The sequence below is a fragment of the Aspergillus stella-maris genome (assembly GCF_047715825.1).
Source record: "Aspergillus stella-maris strain CBS 113639 unplaced genomic scaffold BDV14scaffold_19, whole genome shotgun sequence".
In the NCBI taxonomy this organism is placed as follows: Eukaryota; Fungi; Ascomycota; class Eurotiomycetes; order Eurotiales; family Aspergillaceae; genus Aspergillus; species Aspergillus stella-maris.
This window is the reverse complement of record NW_027396813.1, coordinates 135,140-158,533: the sequence shown is the minus strand read 5'-3', so window position 1 is coordinate 158,533 and position 23,394 is coordinate 135,140. Positions and strand designations below refer to the sequence as shown.

The 23,394-nt window shown below is 51.1% G+C and overlaps 8 protein-coding genes across 8 annotated transcripts; 3 read left to right on the top strand and 5 right to left on the bottom strand.

Moving 5' to 3' along the window:
• Positions 1-1,699: 1,699 nt before the first annotated feature.
• BDV14DRAFT_198901 (uncharacterized protein) lies at positions 1,700-3,919 on the bottom strand (the record flags this gene model as incomplete). The annotated part of the gene is made up of 1 exon (XM_073773086.1): positions 1,700-3,919. The coding sequence occupies one exon, from the start codon at positions 3,917-3,919 to the stop codon at positions 1,700-1,702; it is 2,220 nt and encodes a 739-aa protein (XP_073629410.1).
• Positions 3,920-6,701: 2,782 nt separating this feature from the next.
• BDV14DRAFT_198900 (uncharacterized protein) lies at positions 6,702-7,241 on the top strand (the record flags this gene model as incomplete). Its single annotated transcript, XM_073773085.1, has 1 exon — positions 6,702-7,241. The coding sequence occupies one exon, from the start codon at positions 6,702-6,704 to the stop codon at positions 7,239-7,241; it is 540 nt and encodes a 179-aa protein (XP_073629409.1).
• A 1,045-nt stretch (positions 7,242-8,286) lies between these two features.
• On the top strand, positions 8,287-10,074 carry BDV14DRAFT_208024 (MFS transporter; the record flags this gene model as incomplete). Its single annotated transcript, XM_073775308.1, has 3 exons — positions 8,287-8,755; positions 8,824-9,320; positions 9,382-10,074. 3 exons carry the CDS (start codon positions 8,287-8,289, stop codon positions 10,072-10,074), a joined length of 1,659 nt encoding a protein of 552 aa, XP_073629408.1.
• Positions 10,075-11,612: 1,538 nt separating this feature from the next.
• BDV14DRAFT_208023 (alpha-L-arabinofuranosidase B) lies at positions 11,613-13,148 on the top strand (the record flags this gene model as incomplete). The annotated part of the gene is made up of 1 exon (XM_073775307.1): positions 11,613-13,148. One exon carries the CDS (start codon positions 11,613-11,615, stop codon positions 13,146-13,148), a length of 1,536 nt encoding a protein of 511 aa, XP_073629407.1.
• A 218-nt stretch (positions 13,149-13,366) lies between these two features.
• Positions 13,367-14,906, bottom strand: BDV14DRAFT_38934 (gelsolin family protein). Its single transcript, XM_073776673.1, has one exon. It carries the CDS (start codon positions 14,591-14,593, stop codon positions 13,379-13,381), a length of 1,215 nt encoding a protein of 404 aa, XP_073629406.1. The 5' UTR covers positions 14,594-14,906; the 3' UTR covers positions 13,367-13,378.
• Positions 14,907-15,636: 730 nt separating this feature from the next.
• On the bottom strand, positions 15,637-18,196 carry cat1 (catalase catB). Its single transcript, XM_073768339.1, has 4 exons — positions 17,795-18,196; positions 17,107-17,748; positions 16,892-17,056; positions 15,637-16,846 (listed from the first exon to the last, which is right to left on the bottom strand). Exons 1-4 carry the CDS (start codon positions 18,077-18,079, stop codon positions 15,767-15,769), a joined length of 2,172 nt encoding a protein of 723 aa, XP_073629405.1. The 5' UTR covers positions 18,080-18,196; the 3' UTR covers positions 15,637-15,766.
• Positions 18,197-18,716: 520 nt separating this feature from the next.
• BDV14DRAFT_171129 (uncharacterized protein) lies at positions 18,717-19,303 on the bottom strand. Its single transcript, XM_073768338.1, has one exon. The coding sequence runs from the start codon at positions 19,232-19,234 to the stop codon at positions 18,779-18,781; it is 456 nt and encodes a 151-aa protein (XP_073629404.1). The 5' UTR covers positions 19,235-19,303; the 3' UTR covers positions 18,717-18,778.
• Positions 19,304-19,374: 71 nt separating this feature from the next.
• On the bottom strand, positions 19,375-22,625 carry treA (alpha,alpha-trehalase treA; the record flags this gene model as incomplete). Its single annotated transcript, XM_073771132.1, has 3 exons — positions 19,375-20,781; positions 20,828-22,564; positions 22,614-22,625. 3 exons carry the CDS (start codon positions 22,623-22,625, stop codon positions 19,375-19,377), a joined length of 3,156 nt encoding a protein of 1,051 aa, XP_073629403.1.
• Between the last annotated feature and the right edge of the window lie 769 nt (positions 22,626-23,394).

The window sequence follows — 23,394 nt, the reverse complement described above, 5'->3', positions numbered from 1 at the left end:
ACGTCTCTGGACCAAGGTCTCCTGAGTTTGAATGAAGCATTCTGGCCAATGCCAAAAGCCCTACCATTGATTGAGATACACAGAGTGAAGTTTGATCTCTATCTATGTCCGAGACCGAAGCACATTGTCCGATAATTGAATGGGCTTTGCTTTTTGTTTTGTTCGGCCGTTGTCGCATTGTAGCCAGGAGGAGGAGGAGGAGGAGGAGGATAATGGGATTCGAACAACATTAGGTCGAGCGACCCTGCCCTGAACACAGAAGCCCGTCTCGTTTCAACGGATGGCTAGCTATCTTCAACACTATGCGTCTGACAAGAGAGGAATTGTATCTCGAGTCAGTATAGAAAACGTATAGAAAAGTATGGGTGCAATACATGGCTCGAGATGGCAAGATTCCAAGGGCAATATACAAAGACCACACTGTATGGAGCTCAGCTTCATTATCCTCGAATCACGCATCTGAATATTATGGACACGTACTCTCTGAGGGTAGTTTGCCCTCTGCTAGAGGGCAGTTCGGCAGCCCCGTGGCTTTGAGAATTATCTTTCTACACTGCGTTTGGACCAACAACACTGACAAAAGTGCTACGTAAGAGTATGTACACAATATTACTATGTAAAGAAAGCACCATGAGAACCAGAACCAAATACTCTCTCCACAATGATAGAAATATGTATCTCAGATAGAGAAAACTGTTCAACCAAAAACACCAGAGGAACATTGTCAGATTCAATATCAGCTCTACCTTCTACCGAGTTACATACGACTACCAGGTACGAGCGTTGAACATCGATCTTTGGCTGGGTATATTGGGACTGTACGAGAGGTTTTAAAGCACTACACGTCCAGTCTGAAACAAAAAGCCTGCAAGGTTATAGCGCCCAAGTAGCCAGTACATTCTTTTGCCAGTGAGGTTAGGGTTGAAGATGGCTGTACTTTCCCCAAAGAGACTCCTTACTCTCCATGGCGCTTGCTTGGCTGCACTCCGCGAGTTTCCGGGCAAAGGTCTGTCTAGCTACTAAGGCAAAGCGAAAGAGATAAAGATAGTCAAATCTATCCTTTTTTTGTTATCCCAAAGTACAAAGAATGCAAAGGGTGTGGCAAAGCAAGCAGCACACTCAAAACATAACTGACACAGAGAAGTGAAAGACAGAGAAAGCATCGTAGCTTTGTCTCTACAGAAATGCAACAATAATAAAAAAGCCAAACAACGAAACCAAAGAAACGAAGTCTAACAATGACAGAAGCGAGTTGCGGTGCAAGGGCAAAGAATTCGGGGGCAAGGGAACCTTTCAATAGCTGGTGATTCATCCACAGAAGACAGCGCAGTATAGAGAAAGAGACATCCAAAGTGCATAATACTACACGCACAACAATTCTTCAACCCGGAGTTCCGGGGGAAATACCAACATGGCAGCTGCTGGTACTGCTCTGGAGAACCTGCAGCAGGTACACCCAGCTGCGCTGGATTCACTAGATGGTCCGAGTCGCAGATGAGAATGAATGTCGTTTTGCGAAGACAACTTATCCTAATGGACACGTAATGACATCATGCTTTGCTGATTTGGGCTGTTTAGGACAAGTATCCTTGGCCGATGGCGTTTCAGCCTCCATGAATCTTCTTCGTGAAGCGGATGCGGGGGATTGCCATAGTGGATTGTATGCTGAGTGAATGCCGCGTACTTGTGAGATGAGCCGTCATGATCGTCGCCGCCGCTTCCGGCCTCTTTCTATGCTTTCGAAGGCCCTGCTAGCTGTAGAAGCTGGGCGCATGGCCACGTTCACTGTCGAATCATCACCATCGTCGTCCCCATCATGACGATCTGCCACCGTGGCATCATCAATGCTAATATGGTCATCGGACACTGATGACATCATGCGCTTCTTTGAAGCGCTTGCCGGCTTTTCCTGTGCCCTGGCACTTTCTTCGTCTTCGTGAGGCGGTGCTGGACCGGGAACGTATGCGCTGAGAGCGGGATGAAAGCGCTTGGTATCGGGCTGCGTTGCGATCAGAGGCTTCCATGGATAACCCTCTGGCTGTCCTTCCTGTTTAACAGCCGGCCAGGGCTGCTGAGACCGAAGGCTAAGCACTCCTTTTTGAATATCCGTCCACAACTGTGAGACGGCGCTCAGGGCTTCCACAACAACATCCGCTGGCGGGTTGAGGACACGCTCGTAGATGAGGAGCGGTATCTGTTTGTTCCGCCACCAGCGCTCAGGGACTCGACCGTTAAGCTGAAAAGCAGCCGCCGGTTTTCCCGCGGCAATTAGTCCTTGGTTTAAGCCATCGTATATGCAGACCTCCTGGTTGTCAACCTCACCAAGCTTGGTGTTGTTCCAGAACACACGGTAAGAGCCACGGTCATGGTAGATGCCCCCAAGCCAGCGGTAGGTTGCTAGGATATCCTTCAAGTCCCCGCTTTCTGTATCCTTTTCTCTGTATGTGAAGGTGATGTCTTGGGTGTGTTCAAGGACTGATGCTCCTGGTGGTACTCTCACAGCCAGGCGGAGGGGAAGCCTATTAATGCCTCTCTCTACATGAACACTATTAGCCATGCCACATTCTTCGCATGGTCCAGTTATTCTAGGCGCAAAGGTGCGATTGAACAGCGTTTGCATTGTCACGCCGTTGGAATCATTTTTGGAGACTGGTGGTGTCATGTAGTGTGTAGCAACTTCTGTGTGAGTATCAGAAACCCCTGTGCACTCACAAAAGCTAGTAGACTCCTCATATTCAATTTGAAGCTGTTCAAGCCCGCTTGATACGGCATTCCAAAGAGCGCCAATAGCATTGATATCGTGGTTGCTGTTGACATTGTCGTGTCCCATCAACATCCAAAAGTCGTCTAGCATTTTTGCGCCGCTTTCCATCGTACATAAGTCCCAGGGTACCTCGCTGAGCTCAATAAATGCCCTTTGCAATGGAGTCAGTTTAGTGTACCAGTCAGAGTTTTTGCGGTCCACATTCGTGGATCCAGCGTCCATTAACTTGCCCACAGCGATTAGACAGCATATACCAGCATAGTTGTCTTTACTGCACGCTGGGCCGCGGCCTCGCATTGCCCATGGTCGATTGCAAGCACCCCGACCTATAGACAACATACCATCGTCATCTTCACAGAGTTGAACCTGAGACACAGCTGGGAATGACCCGATGGCGGCTTGTAGCAGCTCGATCGGAGAGGCGGCGATGAGATATTGGGCGAAATTGAGGCGGGCGGCACTCGGATGTCTTTTAAGGTCCCGGTATGCAAAATTAATCATGGTCCTCTGGATCGTTTCCTGTACTTCGTCCTTTGCCGTTGGGGCGAGGTTACTGCTCCTGGCGAGTTCCAACACAAAGGCCGACAGTCCCCCTGCCGCAACATCCGAGTTATAAGCTGGGCTAGATGGAAGCAAGGCTTGTTCCACCCATGTATGTCTCCAGTATCGCGGCGTGTTTGCAGGCCTTATGAATTGTTCATTTGGGCGAGCAGACCGGGCTGGTAGATTAGGGTAAAATCGGCTGACAGGGGCGTACCAGAGACCTAGGCTCCTAAGTTCATCTTCTTTCTTTTCCCATGGAATCTTGGTCCAATCAATAAGTCGGGGACCAGCATCACGCTTGCATTCATCAAATTCAACATAGTCCCTTGGCCGGTGGTTCTCAGCTGTATAGTATAAAAGCTTTTGAAGAGCAGCTGCCATGGTAAGCGTGGTTAACTTCTTTATTTCCAAGTCAAAGCCCCAAAAGTAGAACTTAAACCATCGCTCGAAGTCTGCCAGTCGTGGTTTGCGGAGCTTTGTATAGCAAAGCAGGGACTTGTAACCAAGAGGCCGATAATCAGGTGGAGGTGGGGGCAAAGCGTCTAGGTTGAACTTGTTCCCAAGTTCTTTCTCATCATATTTGGGATTCGGATAATCGGCGTTGTCCCACATGATGGAATAAAACGTATATATATAAACAAAATTGAACGCATCGCGAGCCCGGATTGGAAGCAGAAACCCGTGAGATTAAGTACGCGAAGCCGCCGCATCTTCCTTGGTAGCTATTATTAGCGCTAAACGATTACTTGTCGCATCCAATTCTGAGCTGGAGAATAAAGCAACTACGAGAAAGCCATGGATACACGCTTCTGTTGTTTTGTCCCGCGCGTGGCTCAATCAAAGACGATGAAAGACTCGTTGATTCGAACGGGTCTTTGTGCTCGGTTTCAGCCCTCCTAGGACGCAAGAGTATCATCAAAATTGCGAAACGAGATTTCAGGACTTCAGACAAAGAGAGGCCATGATCCTGATTGTTCCAACCCAAACCGGCTGCTCTCCATCAACTAGTACTTCAAGGCATAATCTCACAGACCTCGTCGACTCATGCGAGATTGCTTCCATGGTAGTGTTCGATGTCGAAACGGAATTTGTATTGCGCCTCAGTGTCTACCACTTGTCAAATTCCCCGATGACCCGGTAATCGCCGGTAGAATGGTCGGACTGAGATGACACCTACAGCAGCCAAACTCACGTTGTTGTTGGCCAAACCGTCGCGGTCGAAGGCAGGTGGAGATCGGGGTCTTGATGAAGACGCGTAAGATTCCGAAAGGTCAGTTTATGCGCACAGCGAGTTATAACGTCATCAAGCTTCTTCTACAGTATTCACCGGATCTCCGCGCTACGGATACCCGGTTTAGCTTACTGGTTCAGTTCGTTGCAGCAAACGGGTACGGTGAATTCATGAAACTCTTCGTTGAAGCGGGGTTTATGTTAACGCTCGTGGCTACCATTATGGCAATTCACTGCAGGCAGCAGCTCATTATGGCCAGCTTCAATGCCTGAAGATTCTTCTGGATGCAGGGGCTGCCACCAACGTTGTTGGTGGAAAGTACGGGACACCCCTTAACGCTGCCATTATAGGTAACAATGACGAGGTCTTCTAAGAGGTGATTCATCGAGGGGTTGATGTGAATCTTGTATCGGTGGTTGATTATTCCACGGTGACCTCTTTACAACTCACGGTCAAGTTAGGAAAGGTGCGCATGGCACGGACTCTGATGGTAGCTGGTGCCAATGCTCGCTCCTCTGCCGATCTCGTCTATACCGCAGTGGGATGGGTCACTTTGAAATGACGCAGATGCTGTTAGAGTTCGGGGCGACTGCAGACTGTCAAAACACAAAACAGGAAACGGCCCTCCTGGTGGCTTGTTGGCGCCCCAATGAAAGAGTCGTCGAGCTTCTTCTAAACAATAAGGCCGATCTGAACGCCATGAATCCCACGGGTCCTTTTGGATTGAAGTCCGGTCCATTGCATACGGCCGCTTGGTGGGGACGCTCCGAAATCGCACACTTGTTGCTGAGATATGGCGCTCTTGTTGAGAAACGGAACAAAACAGGCCAAACAAACTTGCAGTCGCTGCTTTGCGGGGGCATCTTGAGGTAATGCAGCTGTTGCTCAGCGCTGATGCAAAAATCTACGACCCCATCAATGAAACAAATATTTTACGCCAGGCATTACAAGGCGAACGGCTCGGGAAACAGTGAAGTTGCTTATGGGTTGGATAGACAATCTTGCAGACTTCGAATCTGCATTGATGGAAGCATTGAGCGCTGGTATACGGTCTATGGATGAGGGTTTGCTGATGTACTTTGTCGGGCTATTTTCTCTGAGTTCTACATTGTTTCTCTGAGTCCTACATTGTTCCCCCTTGCTTGTCGACTGGGCATAAGCAATGCGGTAAAAGCTATTGTCGATAAAGGTATTGATTCTGACATTGATCTGGAAGACGGGGCGAGGGCGCTTCATCTGGCAGCCCATCATCAGCATAACTAGTCGTCTTCCTCATTCTACAAGGGTGCGATGTCAGCTACTCAAGCCTCAGATGTGGAAAGCCAGTTTCGGCAGTCATAGAGGGTGTCGTGGCCAGTACGAAGCATCCAGTCGAAACCGATTGCTCATGGGAATGGAAACACGGGAACTTAGAATATCCGTCCAAGTTGGCACCGGAATGTAAGAGCGTGGGACGCTTTCCACCATCACCAATGCCCGAGCCTCATTCCGACTCTGATAGCGATATACCGGCGCCGCGACATGGCCGAAGACGTAATCGTGTTAGTTGCGGAACCAAAAGCGCAAACGATAGCCTGGTCTGTTGTCGCATTGTCAAGGCCCTGGTACACGCCGGCGCCGAGGTCAACCCGTTAGTCGCGCGGCCACTCGGCACAGCACTCCATACAGCTTGTTACCTGGGATTTTTGCCAGTGGTAGAGTTTCTCTTGGATCACGGGACAGATATCAATGGCAGTGGTGGCCACTTTCGCTGTGCTTTGATCGCCGCAATATACGGCAACCAGCAGGACGTCAGGCACTTTTGCTCGCTCGTGCAATCAATGTGAATATCCAATTGGATAGATATAGTACAGCATTACACTTTGCTTGCAGATGTTCTGATGCTAGAACGGTCCAACCCCTCCTTGACCATGGAGCGGATTTTAATCCTAACGGGCCGGGTTCGAAAGTCCCATTACCGCACCTACCTCGCACTGCTCCTTAAGCCGTTTGGATTTCGAGTATTTAAAGGTGCTCGATGCGCTTCTTCAGTCTGGCCCTAGACTCAACATCAATGAAGTAGACCTTATTGCTGCCTTGACACCCCCTCACAACAGCGTTCGTACAGGCTTGATGACGTACATAAAATGCCACCCACAAACAGCACGCACCACGAAAAATACTATGATAGCTGCAGTTTCCTCCGAAGAATCTTGGGTTGAAACCCTAGCTCTGCTACTCGAGCATCCGGACGTGGTCGAGATTGACTCGGATATTCTGAAATACGTCAGAAGCCCAACAATTCTCAACCACCTCCTGCAAACAATCCCCGGCCACGCCATTACACCGGATGTCTTTGAAAACCTAGCCCAAGTACCACATTATGCTAACGAACTGATAACGCTCTTGCTCAAACACGACCGCGAACCCCTTCCTACTGAATCCGTTGTGACATCCCTCCTACGGACCGGAGCACATTTCAAGGTCCTAAAGGCACTATTAGATCGGAACCCAACAATCAGGCTTACAGGGGCTATGGTCAACTCGATCCAAGATGCGAATCACGCCATCTTCCTACTGTCCCGAGAAGCCGAGTATGTGGTATCAGAAACCGCTCTGGTCCGTTTCGCAGCGGCAGGCGACAAATTCGTCCGCGCAGCGTTGAAGCATGACCGCGACATCAAGATTATTTCGCGGGTTCTAGATGCCTGTTTGGGGAGCTGATCTGCCGAATCCTTGAAGCGTCGTCTGGTGCACGATCCGAATCTTGTCATTCCATCATGCTTCCCCGTTCGTGCAGTTGAAAGGGTAGTCAAGGACCCTGGATCCACGGAAAGGGTTGTTGAAGTGGTCAAACTACTCATCAAGTATAACAAGAGAGTTATCTTCACGCCTGATGTCCACGCTCTCATTGACACGCAGCTGCCACAGACTCGGGGGCGACGGTCGCGGTTGGGAGACGTCAAGAAGTTCCTTTTGAGGCTGGAGGAGAAATCTACATAGCTTATAGGACAATAACCTCTCGAATTGTGTATCCTTGAACTCTGCTATCGAATGCCCTCGATATGGATTCCTTCTCTCTGTTGAGTTACTCTAGTTGGGAGTTAGGGTTCGAGTCTATCAGGTGCCCTGTGCGAGTGAGTAGGTTTTCTGGACCTCACATTAGGGGGAAAATCTAGCCATGGTTCTTTCTCGAATCCTCTTTGTCCAGGTCATAAGGCAGTTCGGAATGCTCTTTGAATTCTTATCCTGTATTCCAACGAAGCACACGTGCGTTGACCTCGATTCAGCCACTTTTGAACGCGAAAGACGACTACCAAAGACACACCGTCAAGATCGCCAAGAGATCAAAGGCTTATTCGACAATGCCATGTATAGATCAACTCCATATGCAATATCTGCAAGCTGGAATAACTCCGGAATTGATGTCATCAGGGTTCGGAAGCGCCGGAGCAGTGGACCCTTCAAAGTCAGGAACAGTTCATGCGGCCCTCCGCCCTGCCCGGTTTGATAGCCACCTGAATCATGAATCCGCTTACTGTCAAAAGAGCCTGCTTATCTATCGTATCTGAGAGGCCCATCGATCCTAAGCGGAATATACATGCGTCATGGAAACCAAAGTGCTGGCCCACGGTCATGTTAAAGTATGAGATCATCCGGGCCCCAGCGCAAACTCCAGTCGGGTCTGGCCCCGACGACCGGACCCACAGTTATACACTCAAATAAATTAAATCGTCCTGGGCTTTTCTATCATCAGTGAAGAACAGCAATGGCAACATCCATCATTCGCGACTCCCAGTTCGGGCAGATCGTCCGGCTCCTAACGGGCCGTCGTATCCTCAAATACCCCGAAGAGAGCAGCGACGAGACATGCAAGAATTACCTAATTAACAAGGGCTTAGTCGAAGACACAAACCCACAAAATATCTGGGGACTGTATACGTTCGTCTCAGCATGTCTAGAACCCAAGAAAGAACAAGTGGACGACGAAGAAACGGAGAAAGAGCCCGACCAGAATATCGTGAAATGGGCAGGCGCCGACGACCCCGACAATCCGCGGAATTGGTCTATGGGAAAGAAAATCTGGACGACACTGATGATCTTCCTGCTTACGTTCTCGGTTTATCTCGGGAGTTCGGTTTATTCTCCGGGTGTTATGAGTGTTACGGTGCAGTTTGGGGTTAGTCAGGTTGCTGCGACGCTGGGGTTGAGTTTATTTGTTGCGGGGTATGGACTTGGTATGTCTCTTTTCTTGAACTTATACTTTGTATTTGATTGAGTTAAAGTGGCTAATGGTTGGATGCAGGGCCTATGGTATGGTCGCCGCTCTCTGAGATTCCTGCTATCGGGCGGAACCCGGTATACATATACACTCTGCTCGTCTTTACCTTCTTCCAGTTTGCGGTTAGCTACGCGAAGAACTTTGGAATGCTGCTTGCTTTCCGTTTCTTGACGGGATTCTTGGGATCCCCCGTTCTTGCGACGGGTGGTGCCTCGCTAGGTGATATTTGGCATCCCATTATCCGCGACTATATGATCGCTGTCTGGGGTGCTATTGCAATCGCTGCACCTGTTGTTGGGCCGTTGATTGGTGGTTTCGCGTCTCAGGCAAAAGGGTGGACGTGGACGATTTGGGAGCTGCTTTGGCTTTCAGGATTTGCACTTGTCCTTCTCTTCATCGCGCTACCGGAAACATATGCGCCGAATATCCTCAGTCGGCGGGCACGGCGCCTGCGCAGAATCACGGGCATGAAGGATCTCACGACTGAAGCGGAGGCTGAATTTGCTGGAACGCCGAAACAGGTTTGTTCACTATCCGAGTAAGAAGTTCTGTGCATGGACAAGACTAACCAAGTATTTGCAGCGCATTCTCTTCGAAACCCTCCTCCGCCCCTTCATGCTCTGCTTCACCGAACCCATCGTCCTAGTCCTAGACATCTACATCGCGCTCATCTACGGAATATTCTACCTCTGGTTCGAAGCCTTCCCCATCGTCTTCGAAGAAATCCACGGCTTCAACCTCGGCGAAGGCGGTCTCTCCTTCCTCGGAATCCTAGTCGCCTGCTACGGCATGGCAATTCCTCTATACTGCGGCTGGAAATACTTCTTCCAGCGCAAACACTATTCCGAGGACGGCGATATCGCGCCCGAGAAACAGCTTCCGCCTGCCTGCGTAGGCTGCATCGCACTACCAATCTCGCTCTTCTTCTTCGGATGGACGGGGAATTACGTCTCTGTGCACTGGATCGTCCCCATAGTCGCAAGTATGTTCTTCGCACTAGGCGGGTGTCTGATCTTCTACTGCGTTTTCACATACCTTATGGGTGCGTACCCTAAATATGCGGCATCTGTTCTGGCGGGGAATGACTTTATGCGGTCTTGCTTTGGCGCCGGGTTTCCGCTCTTTGCATCGGCGATGTTTCATAATCTTGGTGTTAATTGGGCTTGTACGTTGCTGGGGTGCTTGACTGTGCTTTTTGTTCCAGCGCCTTTTGTCCTACTCAGGTTGGGGAGGAGGTTGAGGATGGCGAGTAAGTATGCGAGGCATGATATTTGACTTACATAGATGGGGTATAGAATCAATGAGCCAAAAATGTACCAATATACACAAGCTTCTCTTTCGAATTAATTTTATCCCGGAAAACACACAAGCGTGAATACCGTAGCGTCAATGACGTCAGATCAATATATTGTGCCCGCAAGAACGAGTAACAAGAGAACCACTGACACCATTCAACCTATATCTGCGTCTAGATTCTATACTCACCTTCCCTTCTAACCTCCTTGGAGAGATACTGGGTGATAGTAATCTCGGTTAAATGTGCTAACACGTGGGACGTCCACCTTATCCTTGCGTATGCGAGCCTGCGGCCCAATGTCCGGCAGTACTCCGAGTCAGGATTTAGATCCCGATGTCCGTCATCATGCAGGAATTATAAAATGACGGCGTCGGGGGTCCAGTCGTAATTGGGTGCCGAGGTTATCCCAAATGGCTAGCTGCAATTTTGCTGTTGCCCTAACTCCAAGGTACAGTTTAAGCCCCGTGCCACCGGACATCTCCTCACTTCACTTGCGTTAACGTAGTATAAGCCAAAGTCTATTCCAGAGTTGGCATCGTCATTGATGAAGCTAAGACCATCCCCTGTTCTTGAACAGCAGGGGATTATTCGGATAAAAACACTTCGTTGCTTTTTACCGGTCTTGAACCCCACATTTCGCTACTATCGGCGATGGCAATGCGGGGGATTCGCTCTACCCCACAAATCTTCCATGTTGTGCCGAATCCTGGCAATGCTTAACTCCAGCCTTGGTTGGTGGATCTTCTCGTGCCTGAAGATTGGTTCGGTAAGGGCGTAGTGCGAAGTGTGCAGAAAAGATGCATGGGGCATGTTACATTCGGTTCAAGGGTGGCTTGAGCCTTTGGCTAGGAATATCTCGGTTGATAAGACTCGACAACAACACACGGTAATGAATATTTGGTAGGTATCTTGGATTGATAGTATTTTACCGAGTAACTAACTCGGTAACTAAGCTTCCTCGAGAACTGCCAAGGTGCAACCCAAGCATAGGCATCAAGTCTTAATACTCCTTCTTAGCCGGGCTCCCCACTTTATGCTTGGGCGCTTTCAACCTCCGAGGAATGGCAAATCTACGACTTTCAGGAGATAAGGATAATTGGTATGCACCCTGCAGGCTTTCTCTACTCGCCTATTGACAATTTATCCGACATCCCATGATTGACCTCTCCGCTTACTGTCGGGTGATGAACAGCGTCCCGCAGGGATACAACGTCGATCCATCAGGACGGAGACCATGTAGTTCATCCCTCGCACCATAGAGCTAAGTCATTATTTTACCGAGCGTTTATCACGGAGCTTCCAGGGCCATCATACGATTGGAGAAACACTACAGTCCCTTTGCCAGACAGTTCCTAGCTTAGCTTAGAGTACCTGCAGACATGAGCTTGTGATCAGGGCGGACATCCTGCGGGGTAAACACAAGGCAAGGGGTAGGGCAAAAGCTATAAATCCCTCCTTCTCTTCAGCAGTTTCAATGTTCTCCCAGTAGCCATCAGCCAGATAGAGCGTGCTCACAATGTCTTTCTCTAAGATCTCCAGGCGTCCACTGGCTCTGACCCTCGGCCTCGCAGCAACAACCTCCCTAGTCCACGTCCACGCAGCCCCTTGCGACATTTACGCGTCCGGAGACACCCCCTGCATAGCAGCGCACAGCACAACCCGCGCGCTATACTCCTCGTACAGCGGCTCCCTATACCAAATCACGCGCGGGTCCGACAGTACAACGCTCGACATATCCCCCCTATCAGCGGGCGGAATCGCAGATGCCGCATCCCAGGATTCCTTCTGCGCAAACACGACCTGTCTCATATCTATAATCTACGACCAGTCAGGTAACGGGAACGACCTTACGCGTGCACCTCCGGGTGGATTCGACGGTCCTGAAGCGGATGGGTACGATAATCTTGCTTCTGCTATCGGTGCACCTGTTACTTTATCTGGGTTCGATGGCGGAAAGGCGTATGGGGTGTTTATATCGCCTGGTACCGGGTATCGGAATAACGAAGCCACGGGTACAGCAACGGGTGATGAGGCTGAAGGGATGTACGCCGTTTTCGACGGAACGCACTATAACGACGGGTGCTGCTTTGATTACGGGAATGCGGAGACGAGCTCCCTTGATACAGGCAATGGGCACATGGAAGCTTTGTACTTTGGGACGAATACAGCGTGGGGGTATGGCTCTGGTTCGGGGCCATGGGTTATGGCTGACTTGGAGAATAATTTGTTCTCCGGGCAGAGTGAGGGGTTGAATTCTGCTAATCCGAGCGTTACTTATCGCTTCTTGACGACTGTTCTCAAAGGAGGGCCAGATGAGTGGGCTCTTAAGGGTGGTGATGCTGCTGATGGCATCCTCGAGACATATTACTCTGGTGCGAGGCCTACAGTCGACGGGTATAACCCCATGAGCAAGGAAGGTTCAATCATCCTCGGTATCGGCGGCGACAATAGTGTTTCCGCGCAAGGGACGTTCTACGAGGGCGTTATGACCTCCGGATATCCCTCTGATGAAACGGAGGACGCGGTGCAGGCTGATATTCTTGCGGCTGGATACACCGTTGCTTCATTGACGAGTGGTGACGAGTTGACTGTTGGTGATTCGGTCTCGCTCCGAGCTACTACCTCTGGATATGATGATCGGTATATCGCGCATACGGATAGCACGGTTAATACGCAGGTTGTTACGTCGTCTAGCGAAAGGACCCTGCAGCAGCAGGCCTCTTGGACTGTGAGGACGGGTCTTGGGAACAGTGCTTGCTTCTCGTTTGAGTCGGTTGATACGCCTGGTTCATACATTCGGCACTCTGATTTTACACTGCTACTCAACGCCGACGATGGCAGCAAGTTGTTTGCGGAGGATGCTACATTCTGTCCGCAGGAATCCTTGAACGGCGAAGGGAGCTCTCTTCGGTCTTGGAGCTATCCGACTCGGTACTTCAGACACTACGAGAATGTGCTGTACGCTGCTAGTAACGGGGGCGTTCATACGTTTGATTCTGCGACGAGCTTCAACGATGATGTTAGCTGGGTTGTCGAGACGGGATTCGCTTAGTTGAGGCCTGGGAGACTACGCCATACTCCCGATCCATACGAGAGCAAGCCCTAGTCCCTGACAGACCATGATTCCAAGGTGCGCACGATAAGAGCTGTCACTACTGTAAATATGCTATCTTAGAATTCTATCGAGAATCAAGAAAACATGCTGATATAGTGTCCATTCATCCAATCTGTTCATACAGAAAGTACAATAGTCAGTAGCATCACCCCCTCACTTCACCAATATCAAGCCCCAACAGCCTTCAAAAATCCCGGACTCTCATAATCCTGCACAACCTTCGAAATAGGCAACATATAGACCTCATCTTCCTCCTCTTGCATCCGCCGCACATAAGCCTGCGCAACCTTTAACCAGAGCGCCTTCTCCGCCTGACTTGCCCCGAGACCCTGCCAAACCCAGAGCTTGTTTCCGACGTCGAAGAGGAAAACGTCGTTTGTATCGAAGTCGGACTTTCTTATGTCGGATCCGTCCTTGACGAGGGAAAAGGAGAGGGATCCGGAGGCGTCGGAGAGACGGTACAGTTTTTTGGGGCGAGAGTCACCACCACCGCTGGCAACTTGTTGGGGTTGAGATCGCTTGGATTGCCCTACTGGACGAGGCGCATGGAACTCAGACTGCACAATATCCCGGCCTCCAAGCATACCTACCACAACACTGCTCCTTGACTCATGGCGCGAAAGAACCTCGACATCGATGTGTTTGGCAAGGGTCATATCATTCACAACCTGCGCGGCCTTGGCTTTCTCCATAGGACTGCAGTTCTTGCCCTGCCACACCCAGATCTTCTCGCCCTTGTCGAGGATGAAGACGTCGTCATCATCCAAGCTCTCCCATGTAGGTTGAACTTCGTAGACGATAATTGAATCTGTCCGGCTTGGACCGGGGTGCTTGAATACTCTAAGCAGCGTCGTGACTTCCCTAGGTTCCTCCTCCTCAACATGCCTGAATCCGCTGGCGACACCACCAGAGCGAATTGTGATCCTGCGGAAAAGAGAGGCGAATTCCTCAGAGGGGTACTCTTGGACTTCCCTATGCTGCGTCGCAGCACCGGATAGAAATTCATCCAGTTCAACGGTTTTGTAAGCCGCAGTCCCAGCTTCATCCTGCGTGGTGTTTCTGCCAAGCCAGAAGAATATATCATGATGCAACTTCTTCTCCTCTCCCTCATTGTCTTTGAGGAGGACAGAGTTCAGAATGATATAACTATCCCCATCATAGAACTGGCCATAAAGCTCCTTGGACCAGGGAATAACCTCGAAGTTCTCGATTCGCCAGATATATAATCCCGGCTGAGACCCGATAGACCCGGTATTCCAGGCTGGTTCTGTGTTTGCAGAAGCGTGCTTGACTTTATGGTCGAGGTCTGAGTTTATGAGCTCGACGTTGCTGTCTTTGATGTCGTAATGTTTTGGGTGGACGAGGCCTTCGTGGGGGGCCATTTTGATATTGGATATGGTGAGGTGTAGAGAGAATGAGTATGTGGTAGGTATGAGATAGGTAGTTGTAGTTGTCAAGTAGTCGTGCCGAGGCTGAAGTGAAGCTGACTTGAAGGCGATGATGTACCTGAGTGGGGCAGATCTCGCGGGGCTGCGTTACCAGGGGAATAATAGGCTGCCGCTTTTGACATGTTTCAGTGTTGTTGCTAAGCGACTTGATGTATACTCTGTACTAATGCTTATAGTGCAAGAACATAAGTATACTATATTCTTGCTAAATACTGTGTGCTTCATGGTCTCCATGCTCATTGTTGGAGCATGGTACATGAGATCATCAGCTGCGACTAAGTGTGGCTTGGCAGTGGCGCGTCCTTCATCAAAGTGGCTGTGCGACGCTGTGGCTAGTAAGAACCACACTAACCGCATCAATCCAACCAGTCAAACACGCCAAGCCTTCTCCCAACTCTCCTTCCTCTGACGCCACGTGCCTTTGCATCGACTTCGTTGCCTCCACGTGACACGGACGAAATTCCCCCGGAGGATTCAGCTTATGTCATCCATCCCGATAACTAATCAGCCACGGGCGTTGGTAAATCCCCGAGACCATTAGCAGTAAGCACCTACCTGTAGTCTGTACTCTGTACTTTCTGTCAAATTTCTTGTATCTCACAATCTTTTTTATTCCCTGTTCTTGATCCTGATTTGATTGGCCGGCCATTAGTCCCGTGGTTGTATACTGAGTACTGAGGAGTACACTATGGAGTAGCGGAAATATATATTTAGACCCAGACCCCTGCAACCCAAGAACTTATGTACCGTCATCACACGCTATAATCCCCGCCTCCTTGGCAATGCACGCTATATATTGGTAGATTGATGTTACTATAAATAAGAAATCCAACTTATAGCATGATACGGGTCTGACCTAAGATTTATTTGCTGAGATTTTACTGCTGACTCTGGATATAGGGCGCCTTGAACTCACAGCTGGAGGTGGAACCACCAAGCACCAACAAATAATCAACCCACCCTCCAGCTACAGCCAATTATAACTAAATCCGAGACTACATCTTTCGAAAAAAAAAATAACGAGCGAAAAATATATTATCTATTGATAACTAGGTAGTAATAGGCCATACACATACAGTCATCCAATCTACACCACCCATAGAGACTCTACTCATCCGAGTCCAGGGCGAATCTCTCCAGGAAGCGGAACACCGTCAGACCCTCGGTGATGTCATCGACGAGACCCGTGTTGACGCTCTCGGCAGTGTAGACACCCTCGCCGTCTTCGGCGATACCGGCGTTTTCAAGAGCAGTCGAGCCAGAGCCGATAGCGGCAACAGGCTTACCGAAGCGGAAGGCGTCGAGGAGGATCTCGAGGGGACGACCGGCGGGGTAGAGGGTTGACGAGGAGACAGTGGCGGACTTGGCGCCGAAGAGGTCCTCGGCACCTGGGGCAACGATGACGGCGTCGAACTGGATGGCGTCGGAGGCAGAGTAGGTCTGGTTGACGCCCTGGGCAAAGCGCTCAGCAACGACGACAACATCGACACCGTCCTCCTTGAGCTCGGCAGAGAGGGCAGTAGCGGCACTGAAAGACTCTTGAGCGTTGACAGAGGCAAGGACACCAATCTTGAGACCAGCGAGGGTCTGCAGGCGGTGGCCAAAGGCACCAATGTTGACAGTGGTGTTGTCGTGGTAGTAGGTGTTGTCCGGCTCAGGGGCATCAACACCAATGGTGCTGGCGACACGAGTAGCAAGGTCGTTGGAGATACGGTTAAGCTGGATGATGACGTTCTGCTTGACAACATCGCTCTTGACGTTGGCGTTCTCGAAGCGGATAGCGTTGACGATGAACTGCTTCTCGGCGGGGACGAGAGAGTTCCAGAACAGACGGGGCTGAGACCAGACATCCTCAAAGGTAGAGCTTCTAGCGCGGACGAGGTTGCCGCTGGCTTTGCGGTCAGGGGCAGTGAAGAAGCCCTGTCCGACAGTCTGGTTGGCCTGCTTGGGGGAAGCGCTGTTGAGGGTGTTGGGAGAGTAGGCGTTGGGGTTGAGCGGGATGTACATCTGGCCGGCACCATCGCGGTTGTTGTTGTGGACAGGGACACGAGGCTGGTTGATGGGGAGTTGCTCAAAGTTAGGGCCTCCGTGGCGGTTGAGCTGGGTGTCGAGGTACGAGAAGAGACGGCCTTGGAGGAGAGGATCCTCGGTGAAGTCGACACCACGGACGATGTGACCAGGTTGGAACTGAGAAATTAGCCAAGATCAATATGATAAAGGATGAAGACGTACCATAACCTGCTCAGTCTCGGCAAAGTAGTTGCGAGGGTTGCGGTTGAGAGTGAACTTGCCAATGGGAGTCAAGGGGACAAGCTCCTCAGGGACAATCTTGGTAGGGTCGAAAAGGTCAAAGCCAAAGCGAGTCTGGTCCTCCTCGTCCATGATTTGAACGTTGAGCTACAGATAATATCAGTTACTGGTCACTCCAAAGGGCAAGTAGTACGCACCTCCCACTCGGGATAACGGCCAGCCTCAATAGACTCAAACAGATCCTGGCGCAAAAAGTCGGGGTTCTTGCCTGAGATCTGCTGAGCCTCCTCCCAAACAAAACTAGCCTTGCCCTGGAGAGACTTGTAGTGGAACTTGACCAGCTTGGTAGAGCCATCATCAGTAACAAGACGGTAGGTGTGCACACCGAAACCATCAACGTGACGGAACGAGCGCGGGATACCGTGTCCAGCCATGGCCCACAACAAGGTGTGCAAACTGCTAGGCTGCTGGCTGAAAAAGTCCCAGGCGGCATCGTGAGCAGTGGCAGCCTGAGGAATCTCATTGTCGCCCTTGGGCTTGACGGCGTGGATCAAGTCAGGGAACTGAATAGCGTCCTGGATGAAGAAGACGGGGATGTTGTTGCCGACGATATCAAAGTTACCCTCGTCAGTGTAGAAGCGGAGGGCAAAACCGTGAACATCACGGGCAAGATCAGAACTACCGCGACTACCAGCGACAGTCGAGAAGCGCACAAACATGGGAGTCTCCTTGCCTTTGGCAGAGAGGAAGGAGGCACCGGTGATGTTGGACCAGTCGCCGTACGAGGTGAAGACACCATGGGCACCAGCACCACGAGCGTGGACAGCACGTTCGGGGACCTGAAAGTCAATAACAGCACATTTTAGGACGAATAGACTAACTCACCCGCTCATGATCAAACCGTTGAATCTTCTGACGGAAAATAAAGTCCTCAAGCAGGGTCGACCCCCGCTCCCCAGCCTTCAGACTCTGCTGGTCCTCAATCGGCCCACCAACATCAGAAGTCAAGTAAACATCCGAGTCATCATAGTAATAATCAGACAGGAACTCCTCCGTGGCCTCCGTCGCATCAGGGTTGACATCGCGACGGCCAAGCTCACCAGTCATATAAGGACAGGCGGCATTAGCGACGCCAACAAGGCCCAGAAGGCCCAGCGAGGCAGCGCGCATGCTGACGGAATTAAAGATATGTAAACAAAGATAACGCAAAGTAAGAATGGCGGCGAGTTAGGAATTCCGAGGATGGACAGGTTGCATTCCACGGAAGATGTACGGAGTACTACTGCAGTCACACAACAAAGCTCACTAGCTGCAGGCGATCAGAAACTATTTATACACGAGCAGCGATCGCCCAGGCTCAGGCTGCAGGAACAGTCCACACTGGGCACACCAGGTGCAGGCGCAGCATTAGCAAGCCCAGTCCCACTACTGCGAGAAGGCACGGCCGGTAGCAGGGACAAGACGGAGTTGATTATTTCAGCAGCAAGGTCTGGAAGGCGCGCACGAATGGAAACAGAGATTGAAACGGGGATCTTCGAGAGAGTCTCCACGTCTGTCGAATTCAAAGCAGACGTCACAGGTCTACTACTAAACTGCTAACTACAGAAGCAGCAAAGAGGGCTCGGGGCATGTCTCGGTGCGGTTTAAGCACGACGCATGCCGAGCAGGCGATCAGTCTTGGCCATCGGTAATTATGGGCTGATGAGTGGCCGAGGTGCCAGTAAGCTGTTGAGAAGACAGATGAGGGCAAGTATAACTACATTGGTCTCGCCCATGGTGCTTGGTAATGGCTCTCCACCGCCGTTGGGCCTCAGCTTGGCGTCGGAATCAGGAGACGCTGCAACGCACAATACATGGCTTGGTTGCTGGTTATTGGTGTGATAGGCGTGATTGTGTGACAGTGAGAAGCACGCAAACAGTCTGATTATGGTGATTTGCTGGTTGCTCTCCACTGTTGTTTACTGAAGAGAGTAAGACTGTCCATACGAGACTATTCGGACTCCGGCCCATCCAGCCCGCGCTGCTGACCTCAGCGGGCAACAAGGCAAGCGAAATGACAGAACGATCGGCAGGAGCATGGAGTCTGTTGAGAAACGTAGAAGAATGTGAGCAGTCGGCCTGCAAACTGGAACGATCAACTGGGGGCTCAATCTGCGTGCGACCGGCACACTGGAAGACTGGGGAGACCTGCGAGGCTGCGACGCGTGGATTAATCTGGGCGACACAGAGACACTGGGGAAACTGTCCTGTAATTCTGTAATCTTCTTGTAGAAACTGACTAACGCGATCGAGTCTGGAGCTTCTGCTTAGAAAGGTGTGAAGCATCGTTGGCCCGTGTCGATCGCAGGATGATTAGCATTCTCCTGCGCCACCAACTCAATTGCTGCCATAACAATCCCCCGACAGTATCAAACATATATATTCTGTAATCTGGACTATACATTCACATTTGTTATACACTCAACTCACAATAATGGCACCCGGCTGATGCGCCTCCGTGCCCTCCCCGAGTTGGGTCCGAGAATCGCCCATTCGCCCACCGTTGCACCCACATTCTCGCCCTCCGCAAGGGCCTGGTTCCCTGCGATTACTAACGTCGCATACCGCCCAACCGGAACGTGCTCCTCCAGTCGCAGCGTCGTCGTATTACCAACTGGAAGTCTAATCTCGTTCAGATCCGTGGACTCTGGGTCGTACGGTTCCGACTGCTCAATGTTCCTCAGGTTCGCCACAACCCGTGCATCCGGTCCCGGAGATTTCGCCGCAGATACAGGGTCCTCCAGGGGACTATCGTGGAAAATCACTGTCGCATTGACTGGCGGTGCTTGCGCCCATTCGAAATGGAATCCAGATGCCACGGTTTGCGATCGGTCCATCTTAACGCCCAAGTCCACCGTCACCGAGCTTGCGTTCGACAAGGTTGGCTGCCAGCGCGTCGACGTCGCGCCGTCTACAATGGAGATGGGGAATTGGCCTTGCTCAAACTCGTCGGTCGAGAACACGGGACTGCACTGAATCAGATTATCCTCGATCGAGTTGACGGTGCCAATTTTCCGGTTGGGCACAGTAAGGGGGCCGTGGGCGGGAAGGCGGTGCAACGTCGTGTTATCAGCTAGACCGACATATACAGGGATGGTGGCGTTGGCGAATCGCCGATCGGCAGTCTCCAGAGGTGCACTCTGTGCGCGCTCAATGACTGTATGGGTGTAGTTTGATTGGGCCGAGATTGGCCATCCGCGCCAGTAAAACGTACGGTACTTCACGTAGGGAACCTGCGGCGGCAGGTTCGGTTCAATATGGATTGCATCGTCAGGAAGCAACCTGAGGCCGAGGTAGCCAAACAGGACAACCTGGTTGGCGCCTCCGTGACCGGTCAAGAACGGGAAGGCAGGGTGCGTCCCGCCGTTAATGCTCGCGTTGTCCAACATCTGCTCGGAGAGTTGGAAGAATGGTGCTCGCGCATACGGAGCATACGAGTATTGATGGTAGGTGTACGCGGAACAGCCAGAGGGTGAGACGGCGCCCGCGACGATGGAGAAGATAGCCCAGGTCATTGCAGGTCCGTCGGCCGATTGCCGGTTCGCATAGTAGTCAAGATCGTTCAAGGCGGTTTCCGAGGTATAGTTGTCGTAGACTAATGGGTACGTGATGAGAACAATATCCGCCTGCTTGACCGCTGCAGTGCCGTTCATGGTCGTGTATTCCAGTGTCACTCCATTCTCTTTGAGAGTCAGGACATTGTCTGAGATTTCCGCCCAGGTCTCGTTGGTCTCGACATCGAACTGCTCGCGGAAGACGTTGGCATACTGCAGGGTCTCTGAGATCATTGACATCGTAAATCCTCCGGCATCAATATGGTTGGCGTATTCATCCTCGGACAGTTAGCTAAAACAAAAAAGACGAGAGGATGGGACATACAGGATCAGTCATGTTGGTCAGAGTCCAGGAACTGCCGTTGCGCTCTACAATGTTGCTGTACAGCGTCGCGACCGAGCTGTAGATCGGAAAGTGCCTCTCCCGGAAAGTATCCGTATCACCACTGGCCACCCACTGATATATCATTGACAATCCAATGTCACCGTTCAGATGGTACTGGTAATCCCAGCAAGCGCCGGTGCCAGTGCAGTTACCGAAGCGACCGCTCGTCCATGGGTAAATCGCAGCCGACGGCTCAACGTAAGTTGCATTCTTCGAACCAGTGTATATTGTCTCGATATTCTTCTGTGCTTGCGGGTACAACTTCGTCCGAAAATTTGTCACAGCTTGGGCTGCCTCAGGGTGAGAGGCAACAAGGCCTGGTTGCATCCATACATCGGCGTCCCAGAAGATCATGCCTGCATACGAGTCAGAAACCAGTCCACCAACCGCCAGACTGTTGACGTTGAGCTCTACGTCCTTTGCCAAGCGAATGGCGTTTTTGCCGACCGTGTTCTGGAGCAAATAATACGTATTCGTGACAGCAATGATTGCCGAGTTGATGATGTTGTCATCGTCAGGTAGTCTACCCGTCGCAGGATTAACGAACCGATCGACTGAATCATCATGCATGATCTCTGCCCATTCTTCAATGTGCGATCGCAGCGAATGGCGGTAGCCAGCATCCAGTGCTTGCAGCACAGCCTGCTTGGCCGTTGCCTGAGGGTCGGTGAACGCGTCTGTAGAGGCGGCACCAACGAACTTGGTGATTCGGACTTTCTCGTTTGAGGAGAATTTGACATCGATGGCTTGTGCGATGGAGGACTCGTTCGTACTTACGTACGACTTGCCTGTGACGAGTCTGCGCGAGGACAGATCGACATGCTCAGAGCCGGTGATATTTGCATACAAGTACGCAGATACATCTGGAATGCCCCATGGTCGCACTGCCGAAAAAATGGCGCCATCATCCTCGCCAGATTCAACAAAGTCTGTACGCACCGCCGAGTATCCGTCGAGAACATTGACGATTGTTCCTTTGGCATTGTGGGAAGGCGTGATCTCCATGTCCACAACAGCATGGTTCACGTGCAGTTTGTTTGCGAAGAGGCGATAAGCGATGGCAAACGAGCCTTTGTCTCCGGATGGTGTCCAGATGTACGACCACGACAGGATGCCCGCTTTGAAGTCGTAGCTTGATTGAAAATCGCTCAGCGTCTGGTTATCGACCGTCGAGTCCAGGTAGTCATCATCACCAAGGTCCAAAATAAGGCCACTCCAATGAGGAACGCCGCTGATGACACTCTCACTTCCGTACTGATTGATCCAGGGAAAGTTAGATCCGTTGGTTTCAGCCTGCAAGTCGTAGAATCCAGAGATGGTAGCGAACGACTGCCGTCGAGAATACAATGGCCAACCGTTAATCACATCACCTGCGACAGGTAGGTCAAGCTCGAAGAACGGACCAACGCTGGAGACGCTGGCACCGAGATAACCATTGGCAACGGAGCCGCGGGACTGGTAGTGGCCCTGATCTAGGGCAGTGGTTGTCAGAACCCACTGGTCCTCATCCCATGTTACGCCAGGGAACATGGACTGGTAGGTATCGTTGGAGTGCTGGAACTGGTGCTTGCCATCGTAGCTCCTGAACGTTTTCTCGACGCGCGCATCATGCTTATCCGAAAAGCTGTTTCCTTCACTGGGAAATTGCAGCAATAAAGATGCCCACGTAGAAAGAGACTAAAACGTTGTTAGAAAATTCGTAATGAGGACTTGTGGTAAACCCGACCTTGTAGCGCATGTCGCTTGAGATAAACTACACGTGCGCCACGCAAAAGAGCAAAAATGAGCAAAAATATCCAATTTACTCGAGAGTAGAAATATTGGCGATGATAAATAATTCCGCGTAGTACCGAAGAACCAGCAGGACCCGCCGCATCTTCATTCTCGTATCCAAGATGAGCAACCAGGAAGAAGATCTCACGGCGCTGACGGACGCCCAGACCCCAGATCCCCGCAAAGTCTGGAGACGCCGGAATGCCGATGCGACCTCAGCAGGTTCGCCCGCCATTGACGATTAGGCTTTGGCTGGACCACTCTTTGGCAGCGGGGTAATGTCAACCAGTCATGATTGGGTACGGAGCTCAGATGACAGCCACGCGGGACTGTCCTTGTTCATCGTAATTCGAACCGCCACTGACGTTACAGTGTTTATGGTGAATTGGCGATGTTCATGCGGCATCGGGGCACCGTCAACGAAACGGCTGAACGGCTAAGCGGTTGCCCTCGGTGGATGAAGTGGAGGCTCGCGGAAAAGACTAGAAGAGCAGCGTTCCACAATTAGCCCGGTAATTCAGCGACGAGTGGGACAGACGCCGACCTCTCCAGGATTGCCTCCGATTGACAGGTATAGGCAATAAACAACTCACCTTCGCGATATAACTCGTCTGCGCGCCATGAAGGTGGTCAACCGGTGAAGAGACAGCACGGGCACAGAGTAGTATCGAAAGAAATGGGTCGTGGATGAAGAAAATCCACGGTCTAGGGTCGTCGACAAAATCATCCAGACA